General features: G+C 38.7%; 1 protein-coding gene across 6 annotated transcripts in view; it reads right to left on the reverse strand.

Moving 5' to 3' along the window:
• ELAVL2 (ELAV like RNA binding protein 2) overlaps positions 1–19020 on the reverse strand; it is a 71423-nt gene that overhangs the window by 19538 nt on the left and 32865 nt on the right. For all 6 annotated transcript variants that reach the window (XM_068552364.1, XM_068552363.1, XM_068552366.1 and 3 more), the window contains exon 3: positions 17434–17537. In XM_068552364.1, coding sequence (XP_068408465.1) covers positions 17434–17537 — 104 coding nt within the window. The remainder of the gene's footprint in view (positions 1–17433; positions 17538–19020) is intronic.

Consider the following 19020-nt stretch of genomic DNA (forward strand, 5'->3'; position numbering starts at 1 on the left):
TTATGAGATATTTGAGAAAAATCTAATAGGGGTGAGGGGAGTTGAAGAGAAAAAAATAAATCAAACTAAGAATCCTGAGACTGGGACTTCCCTGGCAGTCCAGTGGTTAAGAATCTGCACTTCCACAGCAGGGGGCGTGGATTCGATCCCTGGTCAGGGAACTAAGATCGCAGGCAGTGCACTTTGTGGCCAAAAAAAAAAAAGAATCCTGAGGCTAACACGCTTTACCTTCTTTTTTAAAAGAATCACGTACCATTTAAGATAAAGGGAAAACAGCAACTGGATGTTTTACACCAGAGAGACTTTCCCAGTTTCACATCATTTCCAAGTTTTAGTGCAACATCATTAAATAAAATTCAAGGCAGGTGATACTTATATCCAACTTAAAGATGAAGCTAAGAATAAGTAATGTCATACGAATAAGTGATCATATATGACACTGTTAAAAACAATACTAAAACTACTAAAGAGCCACAGGAAAACAAAAGTATGCTGGTTGTGAAATCTGTATGACACAACTAATCACAAACGGAGGACTTGACAGATTAGATTTCCCTTTTCACACATCTTAAACACCCTCTGAAAAATTACCTTAAGCAGAGTTTATTAAATGTTACCCAAAACAGTTTCATCCATGTGCATCAATTAAATGAGGGTCCAAATAGGTTGTCACGACAGGCATCTTTATTTTTTATTAACCTATCATAGTTGGCAGGTATCTGTCCTTTTATTGTTGCTTCTGCTTTGGCTGTAGTACACAGTTGGTTCAGCAAGGACTCTCATGCTGGTAAAAGCAAACAGGAAGTCCACGGTAAAGATATTCTTGAAATGCAACTTGGAGAGGCCACAGATACCTTCCAAATTCCTCAAGATCTTTGCACGCAAAGAATTTCCCAAAAAATAAAACACAAGTAGAGCAATGGTAGTGGATATGACATCTGAATGCGGGTGTGTGGTTAAATCATATCCACTACTGCAGTGGTGGTGGATTAGTCATTCCAAGGTCTAAGCAGGAATCTGTCAATTAAAATGTTCCGTATTCCATTTTCAATCCCATACCTTCACTTAGCTCATTAAAATTTTAGAAAGTGATTACAGTAAAGTGGCATGGAAAAAAAAAAATAGATGGGAGTTTCAGCTGTAACCACCAAAGAATCCATTCCTGCTTTGTCTATATTAGGTTGTTTTCAATAGTGGTTAAGAAAGCAGATTCCCTTACTTTTAATATCAAAAATGAGAAATGAGCCTGTTTCTTTGGCCACATAATCTTTAGAAACGTCAAGTAACATGAATAATGAATAGGCTAGAATTGAGGCAAACACGAGTTAGTTTAGTACTAGGTCAAAAAACTTACGGCAGAAGAGAATGCACTATTACTGGTGAAATTCGGGCCACAAGAGATCATATTTTGAACTAGTGGCCTGAAACTGGTGCTTGTACTAGAACTCTCCAAAGTTACAAAGGAGTAAGATCATAGGGCATGGAGTCTCACAGAGTTAAGTTCAGGTCTTGGCTTTGTCACTTACCAGTTATATAACTTGGGAATAATTTCCTTAGGTCCTTTGAAGCGTGTATTTCTTTATTTGTAATTTGATGTTAATGATAGTCCTTACCTCACAGTGACTTTACAATGATTAAACAGAATAATAAAACTAAGAGCATAGAGCTGGAGAACAATAATAATATTTTCATCATAATATAATGATTTCACATATATAAAATCATGTAACAATACAGATGATGATAGCTCCTAGTATTTACTAAGTGCTTACCATGGGCCAGGTACATTTATTAATTCAATTGATCCTCATAACCAGGGTATTAATTGGTTATTATTATCAGAGGCCCCAATTTATGGAAGAAAAAAACTCAAATATTACCAGTATCTCTGAGATTTGGCACAAGGAAGATGTATGTACTTTAACAGAAAAACAGTTCAAAGATTAAGTAAAGCTTCTTCCAAATCTATTGCAGTTATTATCAAAACTCTCATTACAATAAAATTTGTAATTACAATATTACAAAACAAGTATTTTGTAAGAGAATAGCAGATGAGTAGGTTGGAAAGCCTGAAGCCTGGCTGAAACAAAGCATGATGGAAAGACCATCCTACTGTCACACAGAGGGTCAACATCCAGCATCTTTTTTTTTTTTTTTGGCTGCACCGTGCCGCTCGTGGGATCTTAGTTCCCCGACCAGAGGGATCGAACCCATGCCCTCAGCAGTGAAAGTGTGGAGTCCTAACCACTGGACTGCCAGGGAATTCCCATCCAGCATCTTTAAATGGGCTGATAAGAAAAGCCAACTTAATTTCTCCAAAGAAACTGCCACGTATCAAATCCTCCTACTTCTTCACTCCCTCTCAGAGGTCTCTTAGGGCTTAATGTGAAATGCAGAATGAGAAACAGGATACTTTTTTGGTAGACAGTAGTAGACACAATAAATGGACTTCATGAAATAGAGCCTAACATCAAGTTAGATTAGGGCTACATGAATGTTTCTGAATACGGGACGGTTACAAGAGTCACCAAGAAACCAGGGCCTAATGACTCAATGTGAATTCACACTATGAAAAAACACTAAGAATCCTACACTAGCAGGGAGAATTGTAAATTTTTCATTTTAGACACTTTCACTAAATATACTATGAGGACGTTAGAGAGATTTAGAGAAGGGAAATTTCAGCACTTAGGACTCAATACCCAGACGTGCTTGGGCTTCTCCAACACTACCAGAGCAGCAGACCGCCTCAGAGCCTCCCTGCTGCCCCCAAGTAACTGGGAGAACTGCAATTCACTTACAACGCTTTTACAGTATTAGGCTTTAAGCTCCTAGAGGGTTGAAACTTATTCTTATACGTACAGTCATCCCTCAGTATCCACAGAGCCCCTGCAGGTACCAAAATCCACAGATGCTCAAGGTCCTCATATAAAACAGTGTAGTACAACAAATAGAGTCAGCCCTCCATATGTGCAGATGTGAACCCGAGGGCTGACTATATGTGTGTACGTATGGATAGCCCCATCCACCAAGTAAGCACACCAGTACCTGCTGAGTGAGTCTATTCCACGGCCTCCTGCAGGGGCTATTTCTGAAGTACCTCTCAGACAAGATGACTAGAAGGTGTGATGCTTGTCCAAACAATCTGGCTTTTTGTGCTTCATTGGAAACAATACAAGTTCAATTGGCTTATAGAAAAATAGCCGTACTCACCCAATTCTTAGAAAGCTATTCTGCAGTAAAAGCTCTTAAGGGTTCTTTCAAGATTCTGAAACTTGATCAGACGCAATCTCCAACAAAAACCATACTATCAGGATACCTGTCACAACTTTACCCCCCAAAATAAACTTAAAATATAATTTATGTAGTATTTGAGCATCTAGCATGTCTAAGGCACTGTCAACAGATTAAGTAGCTGAGTTAGAAAGTTAAACCTAAAGAAGGGACTACACACTACATGTGATATAAGTAAACTGGAGCTGTTTAAGAATAAAAGCTAATTAGTTTTTTTTTTAACTGGTTGGTAACGTGTGGAAAAAGAGGTTCTCAACAGGCCAATTTTGGTAGGTTACACATTCTAGGACTTTCACATACTCCATCTAAGGTTTGAGAGAGAAAGAATATACGAAAGAGACACAGATGATAGACGACACAGGCTCGTGTGCATTACGTAGAAAATCTCACATAAAAAAATAACAGCTAAATCTTCATTTATTGTAGAAAAGAAAAAAAAAGCTGGTAAGTCCCTTATACACCCATCATTTGACCGTATCTTCATTGAATCCTAACACCTAACAGGAAGCCACAGTTTCACTTTTAATTTCACTTAAATTGTGAATTTTCCCATCTTTGAGTATATAGAGCGGGTCTCCCACTCTTTCCTGTGAACAATAAATAGAAACTTCCTCATTCAGAAATTACAGACAAAAGCATAAGTTTTCTGTGAGGTGCTCTGAAGATGAAGATGCCTGCCCTCAGAGAGCAGACCACCGAATAGGAGAGAAAGGTAACGTGCGGCGAAAAATAAGTGCTTTGTTGGCCAAATAAAACTTGGTAAGTAATGATGGTGGTATAAGGCAGTATACGCAGGGATGACCCAAGTAAGGCAGGAGGTAAGAATCAGACTTGCATCTTCAAGGGTAAAGAACCCAGAAGTGACAGGATAAAAATTTCTATAGGACAATGACAACACTGGAATAGTAATGGTAGAGCCCTAAATGTCAAGGTGAAGCTTTTATAAGCAGGGGAGTAGCAGGTTACAGAAATGTATATGTGTTTGTCATATACATATACAATACTGAGATAGCTTTTCCATCATAAGCTAGGTGAGGAGAACAGTCAAAAATCAGTGTGGCAATTTAAAAAAAAGTTAATTTGAATACCATCTACAATAAGTTTCCTTTTGTTCTACAACTAGAAGAAAAAAACTGCTTCACTACAATGTTACCTCAGATATCCAAGTCTTCTCTGACCTACTTATACATACTGTAATGAAATTATAATGATCCTATCTCTGTGTGTACACTAAATACTCCACAGAGAAATTTCTTCTTGGTATCATCTGTAAATATCTTAAATGAGTCTCAAAGGTCACAGTGGATCTTTTCAAAACAAGGCAGATATGTGTCTATGAACAAATGAATTAATCTGCCCCAAATTCATTCCTATAGTTCCCCCTATAAATTAGGTCTCCACTTAAAAAGGATAAATGTAAAATATGGGGCTAGGATGGATCAAGTTTTTCTACCAATCATTTTTGTAGAAGGTTATTACTTGATAGAACAAGCACACTTACAGTTTTCAGATGCAAGTGTCCTCCAAAAAAGTACATGTCACATAAAGGCCTCTGTGTCTTTGGATGAGACATTCCTTCATGTGCAATATCTTTCTTCTTTCTCTCCCTGATAAATCCTATTCTGTAAAACCCTATCATCTCTGAAACTATTACAGAGGCCTCTCAACAGCTAGTGACATATCCTTTTCCATTGCACTCTGCATTCACTTACCATACATCCAAATAATGGTCACATAAAGCAAGTGCTGTCTCCCCTGCTACACAATGACATCAAGGACAAGACTACATCTTGTCACATTTTAGCACTGTTCCAACATTTAGCAAAGCTGACTGGTACATACTAACCACTCAAAAATGCCTCCAGAATTAATTAATTACTCACAGGTATTCCCTATCCAAGATTGTATAACCATGATTGTACAGTCTTACAACAATTTGCAATTAATTATTTTTTAATATTATGATTGATATCTTTGCCTTTGGGGTGGGGAAGAAGGGGGGGGGAAGCACATGTATAATGAACATAATAACTTTTAAAGCACATGACCTTCCCTACAAACTTGGAGACTGACCACTGGTCTTGTTATAGTTCCATATAATGTAATAAGGCTGTAATAGGATGAGACTCTTTTACTAAACCTTTAATGTATGTTAAAAAATTATTTCTCAAACTTCTGAAGGAAAATTTCTAACAATCCTCCTCTTTTAAACAAAGGAGAAGATAGTTTATTTCAACAATCCCCCTTCAAACACCTGTTAGAAATATAAACAGTCTGCAACCCATACCTGTATTACAAGTATACTACAATAGCCAAGATTTATTGTTTTAGGGCTTGTTTTGACCCATTTGTCAGGGATCTGGTGTGTGTGTGTGTATGCACTTATACTCTCAAAAAAAAAAAAAAAAATTAGGAAACCAAAATCTCTTTCAAGGGTATACTGTCTTTGGTAAATAAGCCTTTATCATTATAAGCTATACATCGATTAAAAAAAAAAAAGAGGCAGTAACAGAAAACATTTTGGATTAGCTATGGCATTTCTTACCTCTCAAATAGGCCTAGATGGAGATTTGTGTAACAGATACATCTGTGTGTGTGTGTGTGTGTGTGTGTGTGTATAAAACATACAATAAAAGGATAAAAGAATGTTATTAAAAGCCTTCCCCACAGCCAAAGAAAGTTTTACCTACATATATTTTGTAGACCTGACCTAAGTTATACAACTATGAAAAATGTGTTCAATAGATAATTTAAAAGGAATAACCCCTGAAATATTACTGAATGTTTTATAACTTCAAACCTACCAAGATATTTTTCTCTCAACATGATTAGACATTAGAGAATAATCATGGGGAAAGCTTTTTTAAATGAGCTGATTTGCGGGGCTAATAGTCTCATTCAAAGACAATCTCTGATTCTCCAAATATCTATTAGACACCTGAGCTATATATTCCCCCAAACAGCTTTAACAGAAAGTAATTACTGTACTCCTAAAGTCTTTTGTATGACAGTTGTGAAGATTTTACAAGAGAGAGGGTTTTTAAGGAAAACACCAACAACCTTAACTGTACACAAAGAAGAGACTGTATCATTGCCATTCATAGAACTCCTCCAGAAATGTAAAGAGGGGCAGCAAGGAGGAGATAACCACCTTTACCTTTGTTGCAAGACAAAGTGTTCCCCTGCTTCAGATGACCTCACTTTACCTTGAGAATCCAGTTCTACGGTATTTAATTACACTGCTGGGAGCACAGAATGGTCTGGCACCATGCCCTTTCCCTGGGTCTCACTGATTGATAGCATCAATAACATTCACTGGCTGTAATTAAACCGCCAAATAGTATCCCCTTTGCCACTTGGCAGATCAATGTTCTTTAATACTCAAAGAACAAAGTACAAAGGTGAGAGAGGTGTTTTTAGCCCTCACCTTCACAGTTCATTTGACTTTGTGCTTCAGAGTAGTTTGCAGACAATGCATATTTCACAATTCCCCCAAGAACACTGGTTAATGAAGAAGAACACTAAGGAAAATCCTGCAAGTTGGTGACAAGTACTTATTAACCCATTTTTGCAAATCTGAGCAGAACAGAGACATACTAAGCCTTTGGGCAACAGTATGCACGCACTGCTTTCCCACAGCTTTGGGACAAAATACAGTTTATAGGTCAAAAGGTTTATAAATTAAGGTAGCACACAGTAAATTTTTTTTCTTTAAATATTTTCAACATGCTATGTGGAAGAGTCCTTTATGGTAAGAGCAAATTCCCATTTATTCAGACCCTGACTAGAAAGTTCAAATATCCAGATACTAGGGAGGGTGGGTCAGGAGTGTTGCTAGGAGTTTATAAAAATGAGACAAACTTTTATTGTATTGTAAAAGCAACCTCCATAATCTAAGGATTCACAACCATCTTGGATCATAAAATTCAAGTCCTAAACTCTATACTATGAAATACCCATTGTAAATGAATGAGCCCCAGAAGAACCATGCGGCAAATTCCCCACTCTCAGAATCAAATATTAAATGATGTTTATGTACTTGTAATGCTAGAAGTATTTAATGACATTCAAATGCTCTGAAAATGAGCACGCGCATCTGTGTGTATGAGAGACAGAGAGAATGAATGTGTGTGAGAGAAAGGGTAAGTATGGCATGATGGTCATTAAAATTACACCTGTTAATCACAAGCATTCCAGATAGCTTATGAGAGGACCCACAAATGAAAATCTTACTTACATGTATCAATAGATTTGTTTTGAAACAAGCACCAGAGACCTATCCAAGTGTAAACTATTAAGGTCCACTAAACAATGTTTCTCAGGTCAGGTCACCACCTGCTAAGAATCAGCTGTGGTGCTTGTTAAACTACAATTTCCTTGGCCTCACTCTGTAGATAATCATATTCAGTAAGTCTTGACTAGGGTCCAGAAATCTGCATTTTATCAACCAGACCACTCCAGTGATTCTGATGAACATTAAAGTTTTAGCAGTCTCTTATGTTGAGGGATTTTAAAAAGGTAAAATTCTCAAACTCTGGGGCGTGTTTGGGTTTCCTGGAGAGCTCATAAAAATTACAGATGTCAAGCCCTCCTCTTCACCATCCACCAGTGTTGGTTTCTGAATAAGACAAACTCCCAGGTAGCTTGAAAGTATATGTGACTATAAATCACCAACAAATACAAAAATGCAAAAGTAAAACAAAGCCCATAAAACCCATCCAAAGGTATTTCTAAGAACTGGACCTGCTGCAAGTGGCTCAGCTGGGTTGGGGAGCCCATCAGTATAGCCAGTCTCTGGAAAAGGCTGCTGTGCTTGATTCTGTGAGGTCAGAGCCTCTCTCAATGACTCTGGAATCTTTCCAGGAAGGTGAACAGGGTCGTTTGGGTAAAGCAAGCAGAAGTGGTCAAATTTCTAAAGAGTCATTTAACAAAATTTGTGGAAACTAAACTAAAGCATTTTCTGAATTATAAGTTTCCAGGGCCAGGCAGGCACTCTGCTTGCCCTTCCTTCGGCTCACATGTGGGTCATTTCAAGACTCATTAGCAAGCCCAGAACCTATGCAGGAAGGATTAAACTTCTCATTCCCCTGGGAGGAGGCAACCTGGTACTAATGACCCAAAAGAAAGCCTATTAGGCATGATTTAATTTTTTTCAAAATCTACTTCTCTATAACACAAGGTAACTAGAGCCATTTTTAAAATATCCAACAAAACTGAACCAAAGAATTAAACATTGTGACTACTTTCTTCAGAGTAAAAGTAGCTTTTTAATTCCTCCCCAACTAGACTTCTAAAATACCACTTTAATATAGAAAATGCAGACTGAAAAACAATGGAATATTCTTGATAGTCTGTCTCTGAAAACAACAGGTCAATACAAGTATTTTCTACCTCTAGATGTCAAGCCAAACGTTTCACCGGAACGATGTAACTTGGGACCATCTCTACCATTTTATAAATGAGCGAATTAGGCCAACAGAGCAAGAGCAGAACACGAACCCAGGACTTGTGACTCCATGTCCTAATGCAGCATTCGAAGGAGTTCTTCAAAGGTGGGGTGGGGTGGGAGGGACGGGGGTAAGTAACTGATTTCCTGTATTGTTTTCAAAATATAGCCGCCTCTCTTGCTTGCTCATCAACAGCATGCCAAGAAACTTCCCGAAGCAAAAGCTCCACCAGGAATTCTGATGTAGTACTTACGGCTGAGAACTGATGCTAAAGGCAATTATAGGAAAACCTGGCAGAAGTGGGAGTGAAAGAAAATGGACCACACATGCTTTTGTAAAGAGCCCACACAAATTTAAAGAGAGACAAATGCACTTTTCTGTGATTTTTAAACTAGCGTCTAGGACTCAAAGGAACCTACCAGAAAAACATTCTTGAAAAATGAGTGGTCTCCTATAAAACAGAGATTCAGAAAGTTACTATAATGCTTCTTTTATTGTCCAATTACCATTGAAATACTTAAATCGATGTTAACTCACCTATCTGCTAAATAGGACCTCCAGATACCAGTTTTCTTCTCAAACCGGAGGTCTGGCTGTCTCACATGCTCAGCCTGAAAGAGTTTTTCTACCACCAGGCACAGCTCCACTCCCTCGCACCTAACAGAGGCCTGGTTCAGAAAATCTCAGGATGCTAAAAGCCCCAAATCAAGGTCCTCAAGAATATTCGGTTTGTTTATAGTGTATGGACGCTTGAACATCAATAATGTGAAATGGAAAGAAAACCATAAAAGGTGCCGGCATCAGCCAATGTGGCCTATTTCCAGTCCTAGTAGTACTATTATTAGCTATATCGTTTTTGAACAAGTTCCTTAACCTGAGCTTCCTTTCACTGGCCAAAGGGAGTATTTGGCTACAAGAGACTATTGTTTTGGCACTAATCCAGACAAGCAAAAGGATAAAAGTCCTATGAAAATACTACACAAAGCAGATAGAGCAAGGAATTAAGAGACTTTTTCAGAAGGTAGCACACCTAACTTAACCTCTCCAGCTAGCTCTGGAAGAACAGACTGAAGCCACCAAACTGACCCAGGACTACTTCTCCTGAGTTATACGTGAACGACAACAAGTCCTACCCTCCCCTTAAAGAGCAGTAGAAAAGTTAAGCAGACAAGTGCTAACAGTGCCTTGCAGAAATGCCTTTGTTGATGTACATTTATGAAACAGGCAGGAAACGTAGGGCCATGCTTGGGTAATAAAATGATCTATAAAATCCCTCCTGAGGAAGATGGGTTAGTTCAGCTGCTAAGACTCTCCCATCACCACCCTCCATGGCTCACCCTCCATGGTTCTCCCTCACATACAGTATAGGAAGGAATGGATAGGAAGTAAGCTAGGACACTGCCCCCAGGAACCCTCCTCCTCACCCTTCCCTCTGTACCGTCTCAGCCTCTGCTCCAACAACTGTGGAAAAGCATCTACAGAAAAGCTGTTCAGAGAATGCCCAGTTATTGCCCTCTGGGAACTTTCAAATGTCTAATTCCCAATATGGACAAAGCTTGTAAGGAGCAGAAGTAACACAACAGGCCTGAAGTCAGGACAAACAAATTCTGGACCCTGCTAGGTCCCTGAGATAAGTAAAAACCTCTGGGGCTTTTTATGTTTAAAAAAAAAAAAAAAAAATCAAAGCTGAAAATAAATCATTCCACAAAACACATGATGTGCATTATACAAATAACACATTACTCAAAAAAATCTGTTATTCCTCATTTCATATAAGGACTATGTAAACTGGACTCAATACAGATACAAGAATTTTATTTAAATGCACTGAAGAGTTTCTGATAATCAGATATGGCAATACACTTAAAATTTGGCACATGGCTCTAGAAAGTTCCAGACCATGGGTTAAAAATGAAGTTAGAAAAACATGCACTCAGTCTGTACTTTTTAAAAGGCAAAGAAATCATTTACTCAGTTTCCATTTTTGCCTCCACATTTTCAACTTTTTTGTGTCTCCACAGAGATCTGACCAGCTAAATAACAATTTAGGATAACGTCTCAAAAGTTGCCAGTTAATGTGAGGCCTGTCCTTCAGACTATTACTTTCAAAATTTCTAAATCTGGTCAAGGTAAAAGGTAAATGATGATCTGTACTCAAGTGTTGAACTGATGAGTACTTTATAGAAGATGCCTTATAAATGTGTGAAGCCCACACTTCTTCTACAAGCATCTACGCTTTGTACCTTCCAGGGAAATATCAACTACATAAGCCACAAGAACACTAGGGTGGCCTGAGATGCTCAGAGAGATGTGGAGTTAAATGCAAAGCAGATCTTCCCCTCCTAATAAACACTCAAGTCCAATTCCATCACTACTCTGCTCAAAACTCTTTGGTGGTTCTCCCTCACATACAGTATAAAACCACATGTACCATACCTCTTCGGATCCCTAAATGCTCTCAGGCTCATTTCTGCATCACTCCCCCACCCAGCTTTCTCCTCTAGCTAATCTATGTGATTTCCCTAACACCCGCTTTCAAACTTCCAACAAAAGTATGAACTCTCAGCTTTCCTACTATTATAAAACCCACACCCCAGAATGGTGCTGCAGATATTTTAAACAGAGCACCCACCAAGAGGCAAGCCTGTAGCCAAGCTTCTCTCTCCCATTCCTGCTTCCATGCTTTCTTTCTTCACAGTGGGGAGCGGATTTAAGCAGTATCTACAAGATACTTCCTCATGTTCAGAACATTTATAAATGAACAACTTACAATGATGAATAAAAACCAACCCCATCCCAGATAATCCTGAACCAAAAAGAAGGTTGAGCCAGAAAAGTGTTTCCAGTATGAATTTTACCGTGGCGGCTAAACATTCAACAGTGGTAAAGGGAAACGGTTAAAATTGTTACCTCCTCAGGACAGGGTGCTGCATTTCATTCTAAATGCATTCTCAACTAAACCATTCTATACGATAACCATGAGCTCATTAAAAACAGTTACACCTTTTCTTAATGTGCAATTTGGCAGATTATGGAAAGTTAAAAGAGTCAGGTAATAAACATAGTGATAAGTTAATTCATTAATTTTAAAGATTTTACAGATATAAATAGAAACTTAAATGGTTAAAAGATGAGTCCAAGATTACAGAGCCAGTTAAATCACTTAAGCAATGCCAGGGAGGGTAAGATTTCAGAAATGTAGTTCTATATTCCTCCTAGATTAAGGATATAGTTCATGCTAAACAGCAAAAGAGTCTGCAAACATGACATTTACTAATTGAGAAAAGGATAAGCTAGTTAGGAAATGGTATAAATTTAACAAAAAATTAAAAGCAATACAGTAGCTTAGAATAAAGGTTTATTAAGCTTTACTTAATTGCTCTCTAATAAACTGAACACTTTAAGGAATAGACATTACTATTTGTAATTAATATTCCAATTTTTTATAACAGTTTTTCCATACAGACTGAAATGGCAGTTTAATTAATTTAATATGAGAAATTCCAAATTAATGTATGTCAATAATTTTTAAGCCAAGGTAAGATTTAATCTGACTTACATCTGAATGATTAAGAAAAATCGATTTAATCAAAACCAAATTTAGGCAGTTTTTCTATGCTGGTAGCATTTGTAGACAGGGTTTCTTCTGTTGCGAGAGAGAAGACATGGATTTCTAGGGGTAGTACCTATCAATAATGCTGAAAAGTTCTCTACTCCGTGAGATAATAGCTCCTACTACTTTCAGATGAAGCAAGCCCACTTTGTGGAATAAAGCTTCCTAGGCCCATTGTAGAAGGGGGAGGAGTTGGAAGAGATGCTGGGAGTCAAGATATCCATTTTACTGTGTATGTGATATTCTCTTATTCACAGTACTTGATGTGGGGGGAAAGTCTAAGTATTTTCAGAAATGAATGATTTTACTCTGCTAATTATGAATTTAAGTCTGATGCCATTAACCTAGGCAAAAAAATACATTTTCCTTTAGGAGTGGAAAGAATTGTGCATATACTCCCTTTTTACTACTCTCCCTAATATCAAAAGTTAAAAACATCTTGTAATATCCACTTTATTTACCAGCTGATTATTAGGGACAACGCGGGCAGGCTTAACACACATCATGACTGCCTCCTGTGCAGTTCAAGGATGGTGTGATGTCACCAGCAATGTAAGCTGCTGGGACATTAACGCAACCAGGAAAAAAAAGTGATCCTTTAGAGAATCGTCATCTTGAACCTTTAACCTATGAATGCTGCTATTCATAATAAATAAACCTCTCTCTAACATAAGGTGAACATATTAAGTTTTCCTAATTTCTAAGCCACACCTTTTAAAAAGTGAAAACTGCATGAACTGCTTTTTACTACGAATACTAAACTAGCATTCAGCACGCTCAAAAAAAAACATGGTTAATATTCCAGTTAAGTGAATTATCCACAAGAAGATTATCAAGGTAAAAGATGAAGACAAATGAAGCTTTGCATGCAAAAATACCAAGTGTTTAGAGAACCCATCTATTCAAAAAAACATACATTTTGGTAGTTCCTAAGTGCTAGGTCTTACACTCAATGTCACAAATTACCTAGAAAGCATATTAAAAACAGATTCCTGCATCTCACCTCTGGACACTGATTGAGTAGGTCTGAAGTAGGTCCCAGAACCTGTACTTCTAACTCACTCTCCTTGTGATTTTGATGCAACCAAGTTTGGGAATAACTGCTTTAGAATTTCACAGTGCCTGAGGGACTTTGCTTTACTCACTGCAGAAATACTGAATATTTGTCATTTCTTCAACATACCATCCATCTATTGCACAAAACCCTACTGGGCTAATGCTACTAGGAAGCCCCAGGAGAAACTGCTAAATAAACCACCTTTCACAGCACTTGATTCACTGTTTTAATATTCCAACCTATAAAATGCATAGAATGCTAGGTGGCCTGGAAGACATAAGAGAAACCTGAACTCAAGGGTGCACAAACACTTGTATACTTGTACATAACATATACATGAATTAATCTACTGCAGCTTTCTAACGGAAAGCATGGCGTCACGGCAAGAGTTTTAGTGTAGATATCAAAAGACAAGGATTTGAGTCACAGCTCTGTCTTCAACTGCCTGGTCTAAGCTAAACTCTATGACCACTACCTAGGTCTCAACTCTTTTACTGGAGGCAGAGGTTAGTGCTTAAGTCTAAATCATATATGGGTCCCTTCGACCCCAAAACTTCTGTGATTCCTCATGGGTAAAGAGAACATATTTCAAAGAAGCGGGGAACCCAACATGAGTTAGAACAACCCAGGAAGGCAGCAGCTGAAGAAAGAACTTCAGACAGGCTCCAAAAGATGAGACGGTTGCTGTTAAACTGAGTGAGAGGGGCTTCCCTGGTGGCGCAGTGGTTAAGAATCCGCCTGCCAATGCAGGGGACACAGGTTTGAGCCCTGGTCCGGGAAGATCTCACATGCCGCGGAGCAACTAAGCTCGCGAGCCACAACCACTGAGCCCACACGCCACAACTACTGAAGCCCACGTGCCTAGAGCCCGTGCTCTGCAACAAGAGAAGCCACCGCAATGAGAAGCCCGCCAGCAACAAAGAGTAGCCCTCACTCGCCACAACTAGCGAAAGCCCGCACACAGCAATGAAGACCCAACGCAGCCGAAAATAAATAAATAAATAAATAAATTTATTTTTAAAAATAAATAAAAAATAAACAGTGAGAAAGAGTATGCCAGGAAGTGGGAGCTGTACAAGCATATATGCAGAGGCTGGGAATAAGATCTGCTTGCGGGCTTCCCTGGTGGCGCAGTGGTTGAGAATCTGCCTGCCAATGCAGGGGACACGGGTTTGAGCCCTGGTCTGGGAAGATCCCACATGCCACGGAGCAACTGGGCCCGTGAGCCACAATTACTGAGCCTGCGCATCTGGAGCCTGTGCTCCGCAACAAGAGAGGCCGCGATGGTGAGAGGCCCGCGCACCGCGATGAAGAGTGGTCCCCACTTGCCGCAACTAGAGAAAGCCCTCGCACAGAAACGAAGACTCAACACAGTCATAAATAAATAAATAAAAGAACGTGAATTTCTTTTAAAAAAAAAAAAAAAGATCTGCTTGCAAGCAAAAAGCCAGTGTGACTACCACAGCGAACAGTTATAACACTTGGTTACTCCAAAGTTAAGCAAAATGATATGGTAAAACAGTAGGGGAATATGAGAGAATTTTGAGTGAGAAGCAATATGAGGAAAGTGGTGTTTTTGACGGCCACCACCAGGATGGACTGGAGAGAAAGGAAAAAGAGACTAATTTACAGAATAGGGACCGGAAAGGCTTAAATACAACTTCCAAAGGGTACTTAGAGCAGTGAACACTAGGAAAAACTTGGCTCAGATGTTGTATAAGAACACAAGACACATCTAACTGAAAATAAGGGGGAAAAAAACACACATAGAAAGAACAAATAGACAAAAATGGTGCTATGTAGTTTTGGAAAATGGTCTGCTTTGCCTCAGAGAAATGTGGGCCACATTGAGGACACCAGCTGTTATCTGATCTCTTTGCAGGAACTGAATGGGGGTGGGGAAAGAAGTAGCCTGCTGCTTACCCACCACCTCCACCCCCATCTCAGAAAATCCGAAGAAAAGTACCAGATGCCACATGTGGTGTAAAAGCCACGAGGCATTACTGTCCTTTCTTCCACGTATTCTGCCTGAGCAGCTGGGCCCTGAAGAGAAGGCCGGGTGATGGACAGTGAGGAAGCAGCTGTCACCAATGGGCTCTCTACAGGCCATGGGTATTTCTTCTATGGAGACCTGTTTCCCCTGCATTTCTACCTTTTCGTGGACCTTACTGCAAAAGAACTGATTTAGAGCAAAAGAACTGACTCAGGAGAATGAAATGAGGGTGGTTACTTCTGGAATGGAGAAAAGGGTATGTCAATCCAACCATCTATTCCATTTTCTTCTTAACCACAACTCAGGACCTCAAAACTACAATAAATTAGCAGCAATCCTGAAGTCAATTTAAGTTGGGAGCCTCACAAAAATCTGCAGTAGGATACAGCATTCACAAAACAATCTGAAGGTAACTGGACATTGGATGTCTTCTTTTTAAGAACACTTGATCATTACACTTAACAGTACTATTAAAAGGTTAATCTCTGTGACACAAACAGAGAGCATGCAAAAAGTGTGGACAATTAGAAAAAATCGTCCAGATTGAAAAACCAAGGTCAAAATAAAACAAGTGTTTGCAATCTTAGAATGTATTAGAAATCTAATAATCAGACGTTTCATACGTAGGACATTTTCTTGACCAAGAAACATGTAGAATCTCGGACATCTTACATCCAAGTATATTTGGGGGCCACTGCATACAGTTTCCTTTAGATGAGACAGTGGTGGGAGGCATTTTTCCTCTGGGCCAAAAAATATAAAGAACAAGATGTCAAAACTACCCAGGGCTAGTGAACTACCTTAACTGACAACTCTGAGAGAAGCAACTTTTAAGCACAAAGATGACAATGCATTTCCAGATACCTGAGAAAATGAGCAGAAATCTTCTAGACACGTCTCTAAGCAAGACGGATACCACAGTCAGCTGTGACTAACTTCCCCTTACCACTCCAGGCGATGGTCTGAGCTGAGTTCTTAAATCAAGGGTGGAAAATAGGTTCCAACTTGAGTCAATTGACAGAGGTTGTCTGGAACACTATTTTGAAAAAATACTTGGGAGCCTCATCCAGACTCAGTGAGAAAGACTGCCATGATGGGCAATGTCTGCACTGGGCAGGAGAGGGAAAATTGATGGCATATGTACTAAGCGTCTGCCAGAGGCAACGTCCCTTTCATCTTCTAAAGGAAAAGAAATCTACACAGCAAACTGGATTAACTTCTTAACCAGAGAGAATTTACATCAGAATTTCAAAAATTCAAAAAAGCAGGAAAAACATCCATAAAATTATTTACCATTTGTCTTGAAAAGAAAACTGTAACAGAAAAAATAACCTGTGTGGCATGTACACTCTTCTAGTCAGTCTCCTCAAAGTAAACTGAATCTGCCAGAACAGAGTCAAGCTACAGCTCAAGGACATGTTTTTCTATGACCCAAGAGCTAAGAATGATTTTTACATTTTTTAATGATTGGGACAAAATTAAAAGACTATTTTGTGACACATGAAAATTACATGAAATTCAAGTTTCAGTGCTGATAAATATAGTTTTATAGGATCACAGCCACATCTATTCATTCATGTGGAGGCTCTATCTTCTTTCAAAGTATGAGGGCAAAATTGAGAAGTTGTGACAGAGACTGCACGGCCGGCGAAGCCTAACATATTTACTACCTGGCCCTTCACAGAACAAGAATGCCAACCCCTGTGCTAGAAGAAATGGTATAAGGTTTCTTCAAGTTATAGGCAAGTAATTCTCTATCAAAGAAGGAAATTTAATTCAGTAAGTTTCATAAAGTACTTATCTGAGAAAGTTGCTGCTCTGTCCCTTTGTTAACACATAAATAATTACATGTAGTACTCATGAATAAAGTCTCCCTCATCATGCAACAAACAAAAAAATTCTGCTATGCCCCCCAGAGAAGTGTCCATATGGGCACAAAATGAATAAAGGAAAGAACTACAAGTAGACCTTAATTCTTTTAACCTCTGTTCTGCAAGTAGATTTAAAAAAAAAAAAACCATACACTTACTTTTATTGTTTTGGTTTGAAGTCTCAATCCATTCAGGGTGTTGATAGCTTTCTCTGCATCCTTAGGGTCAATGTAGTTCACAAAGCCATATCCCAAGCTCTGCCCTAATGAAAGGGAAAGGGAAAAAGGCATACGTTAGCTCTACACCACTGATGACAGACATCCACTTTCATTCTGGCATATGGTCTTGTCATTAACGCCAGCACATTCTCTCAATAGAAAAAAAAAGTCGACATTAATTCTAGAAATATACACGTGGCCTTTTTTCATCTCCTGTCTATTACAGTTGCAAGTTTAAACATCAGTTAGAACTCAGCAAGCTGTGCTGTTTAAAAAACACACATACCCAAAGTGTTCCATCATACATGTCCCTGCCTGAGCCAGAGCGCCCAGCAGCAAGGCAACATTCAGCTTCGGAAACTGTGGGTGCAAGTCTCTGCTGAGCTGCTGTGTGGGCTTCATGGGCACGACTTTTTCAGCTTCAGTTTCCTTACCCGTAAAATTGGAAAGCGAAAAGCATCAACCAAGAATCTGTCAGTGTTCTGTACACATTACCCTGACAAATTTACAGCCTTTACCAAGTACAATTATTTCAGATTCTAAAACGGTGGAGAATCGTGAGTATGTGTGTGTGTACATGTAATATATGTGTGTATATGCATAAGTACATTAATTTTAGAGGAGCTTATTCAAATAAACTGAATCCAATTTTCTAAAAGGGGTCTGAAGACCTAGCTAAGGAATACAGGGAAATATGACCACAAAGATTTACACTTGAGGACATCCAAGCCCATGAGAACATGTGGAAAAGAAAGAAAAGCATAAACAAAGATAAAAAACAGAATAATTTTGGAGTAAGAGTTGCTTCCAAATGAGTCTGTTGTTGCTTTTATCCATCATCTGAGCCCTCTCGCCCCTGGCTCACTGATGTGTCCAGACTCTCAAATGGGAATCAATGGAATGCACAGACAAGTAAAGCCAATCCTAAAGGTCTCCATTTTTCAACTAAGGGAAAGTTTCTCAGTTTGAAAAGGCGAGAAACACTATACAGGTGGTGACAAAAATGGACATTAAAAAGATTTAGTCTACTAAAAGTCAAACCAAACCAACTGAGGTTTCCTGGAAGATCCCAGTAAAGGTCCAAATACTTCTTATTAATTACCATTTTTGGATCAATTTCATAGCAAAAAAAAAAAAAAAAAGGGATTTTTTTTTTTTTTCTTTTAAGGAGCACCTTAGGTCCAAGTGGTTATGAATACACATATTTAGAATAGGCCAACCAGAGTGGCCAACGTGGGTCTTTATAAGTATACAAAAAGAGAGAGAGAGAGAGAAGGCTAAATACAATACCTAATAACCATGAAAACTTGGGATTGTATTTTGGGGACCACAATCATTTTGAGGGGATAATCATTGCTAGCTTATACCCTTTTATCAAATTATGTTTTTTTTCTGTTTTTAAAAAAGGGGGTTAGGAGAGAGCTAAAACTAATTCAGTTCATTTTTTTTTTTTCTCACACTACTCATATAGATTGTGTTTTACTCAAGGCTCTGTTTTTTAAAAGTTGCACGTGAAACCACTGCATT

This window comes from Eschrichtius robustus, chromosome 10 (genome assembly GCF_028021215.1).
Source record: "Eschrichtius robustus isolate mEscRob2 chromosome 10, mEscRob2.pri, whole genome shotgun sequence".
NCBI classification, from domain to species: domain Eukaryota; kingdom Metazoa; phylum Chordata; class Mammalia; order Artiodactyla; family Eschrichtiidae; genus Eschrichtius; species Eschrichtius robustus.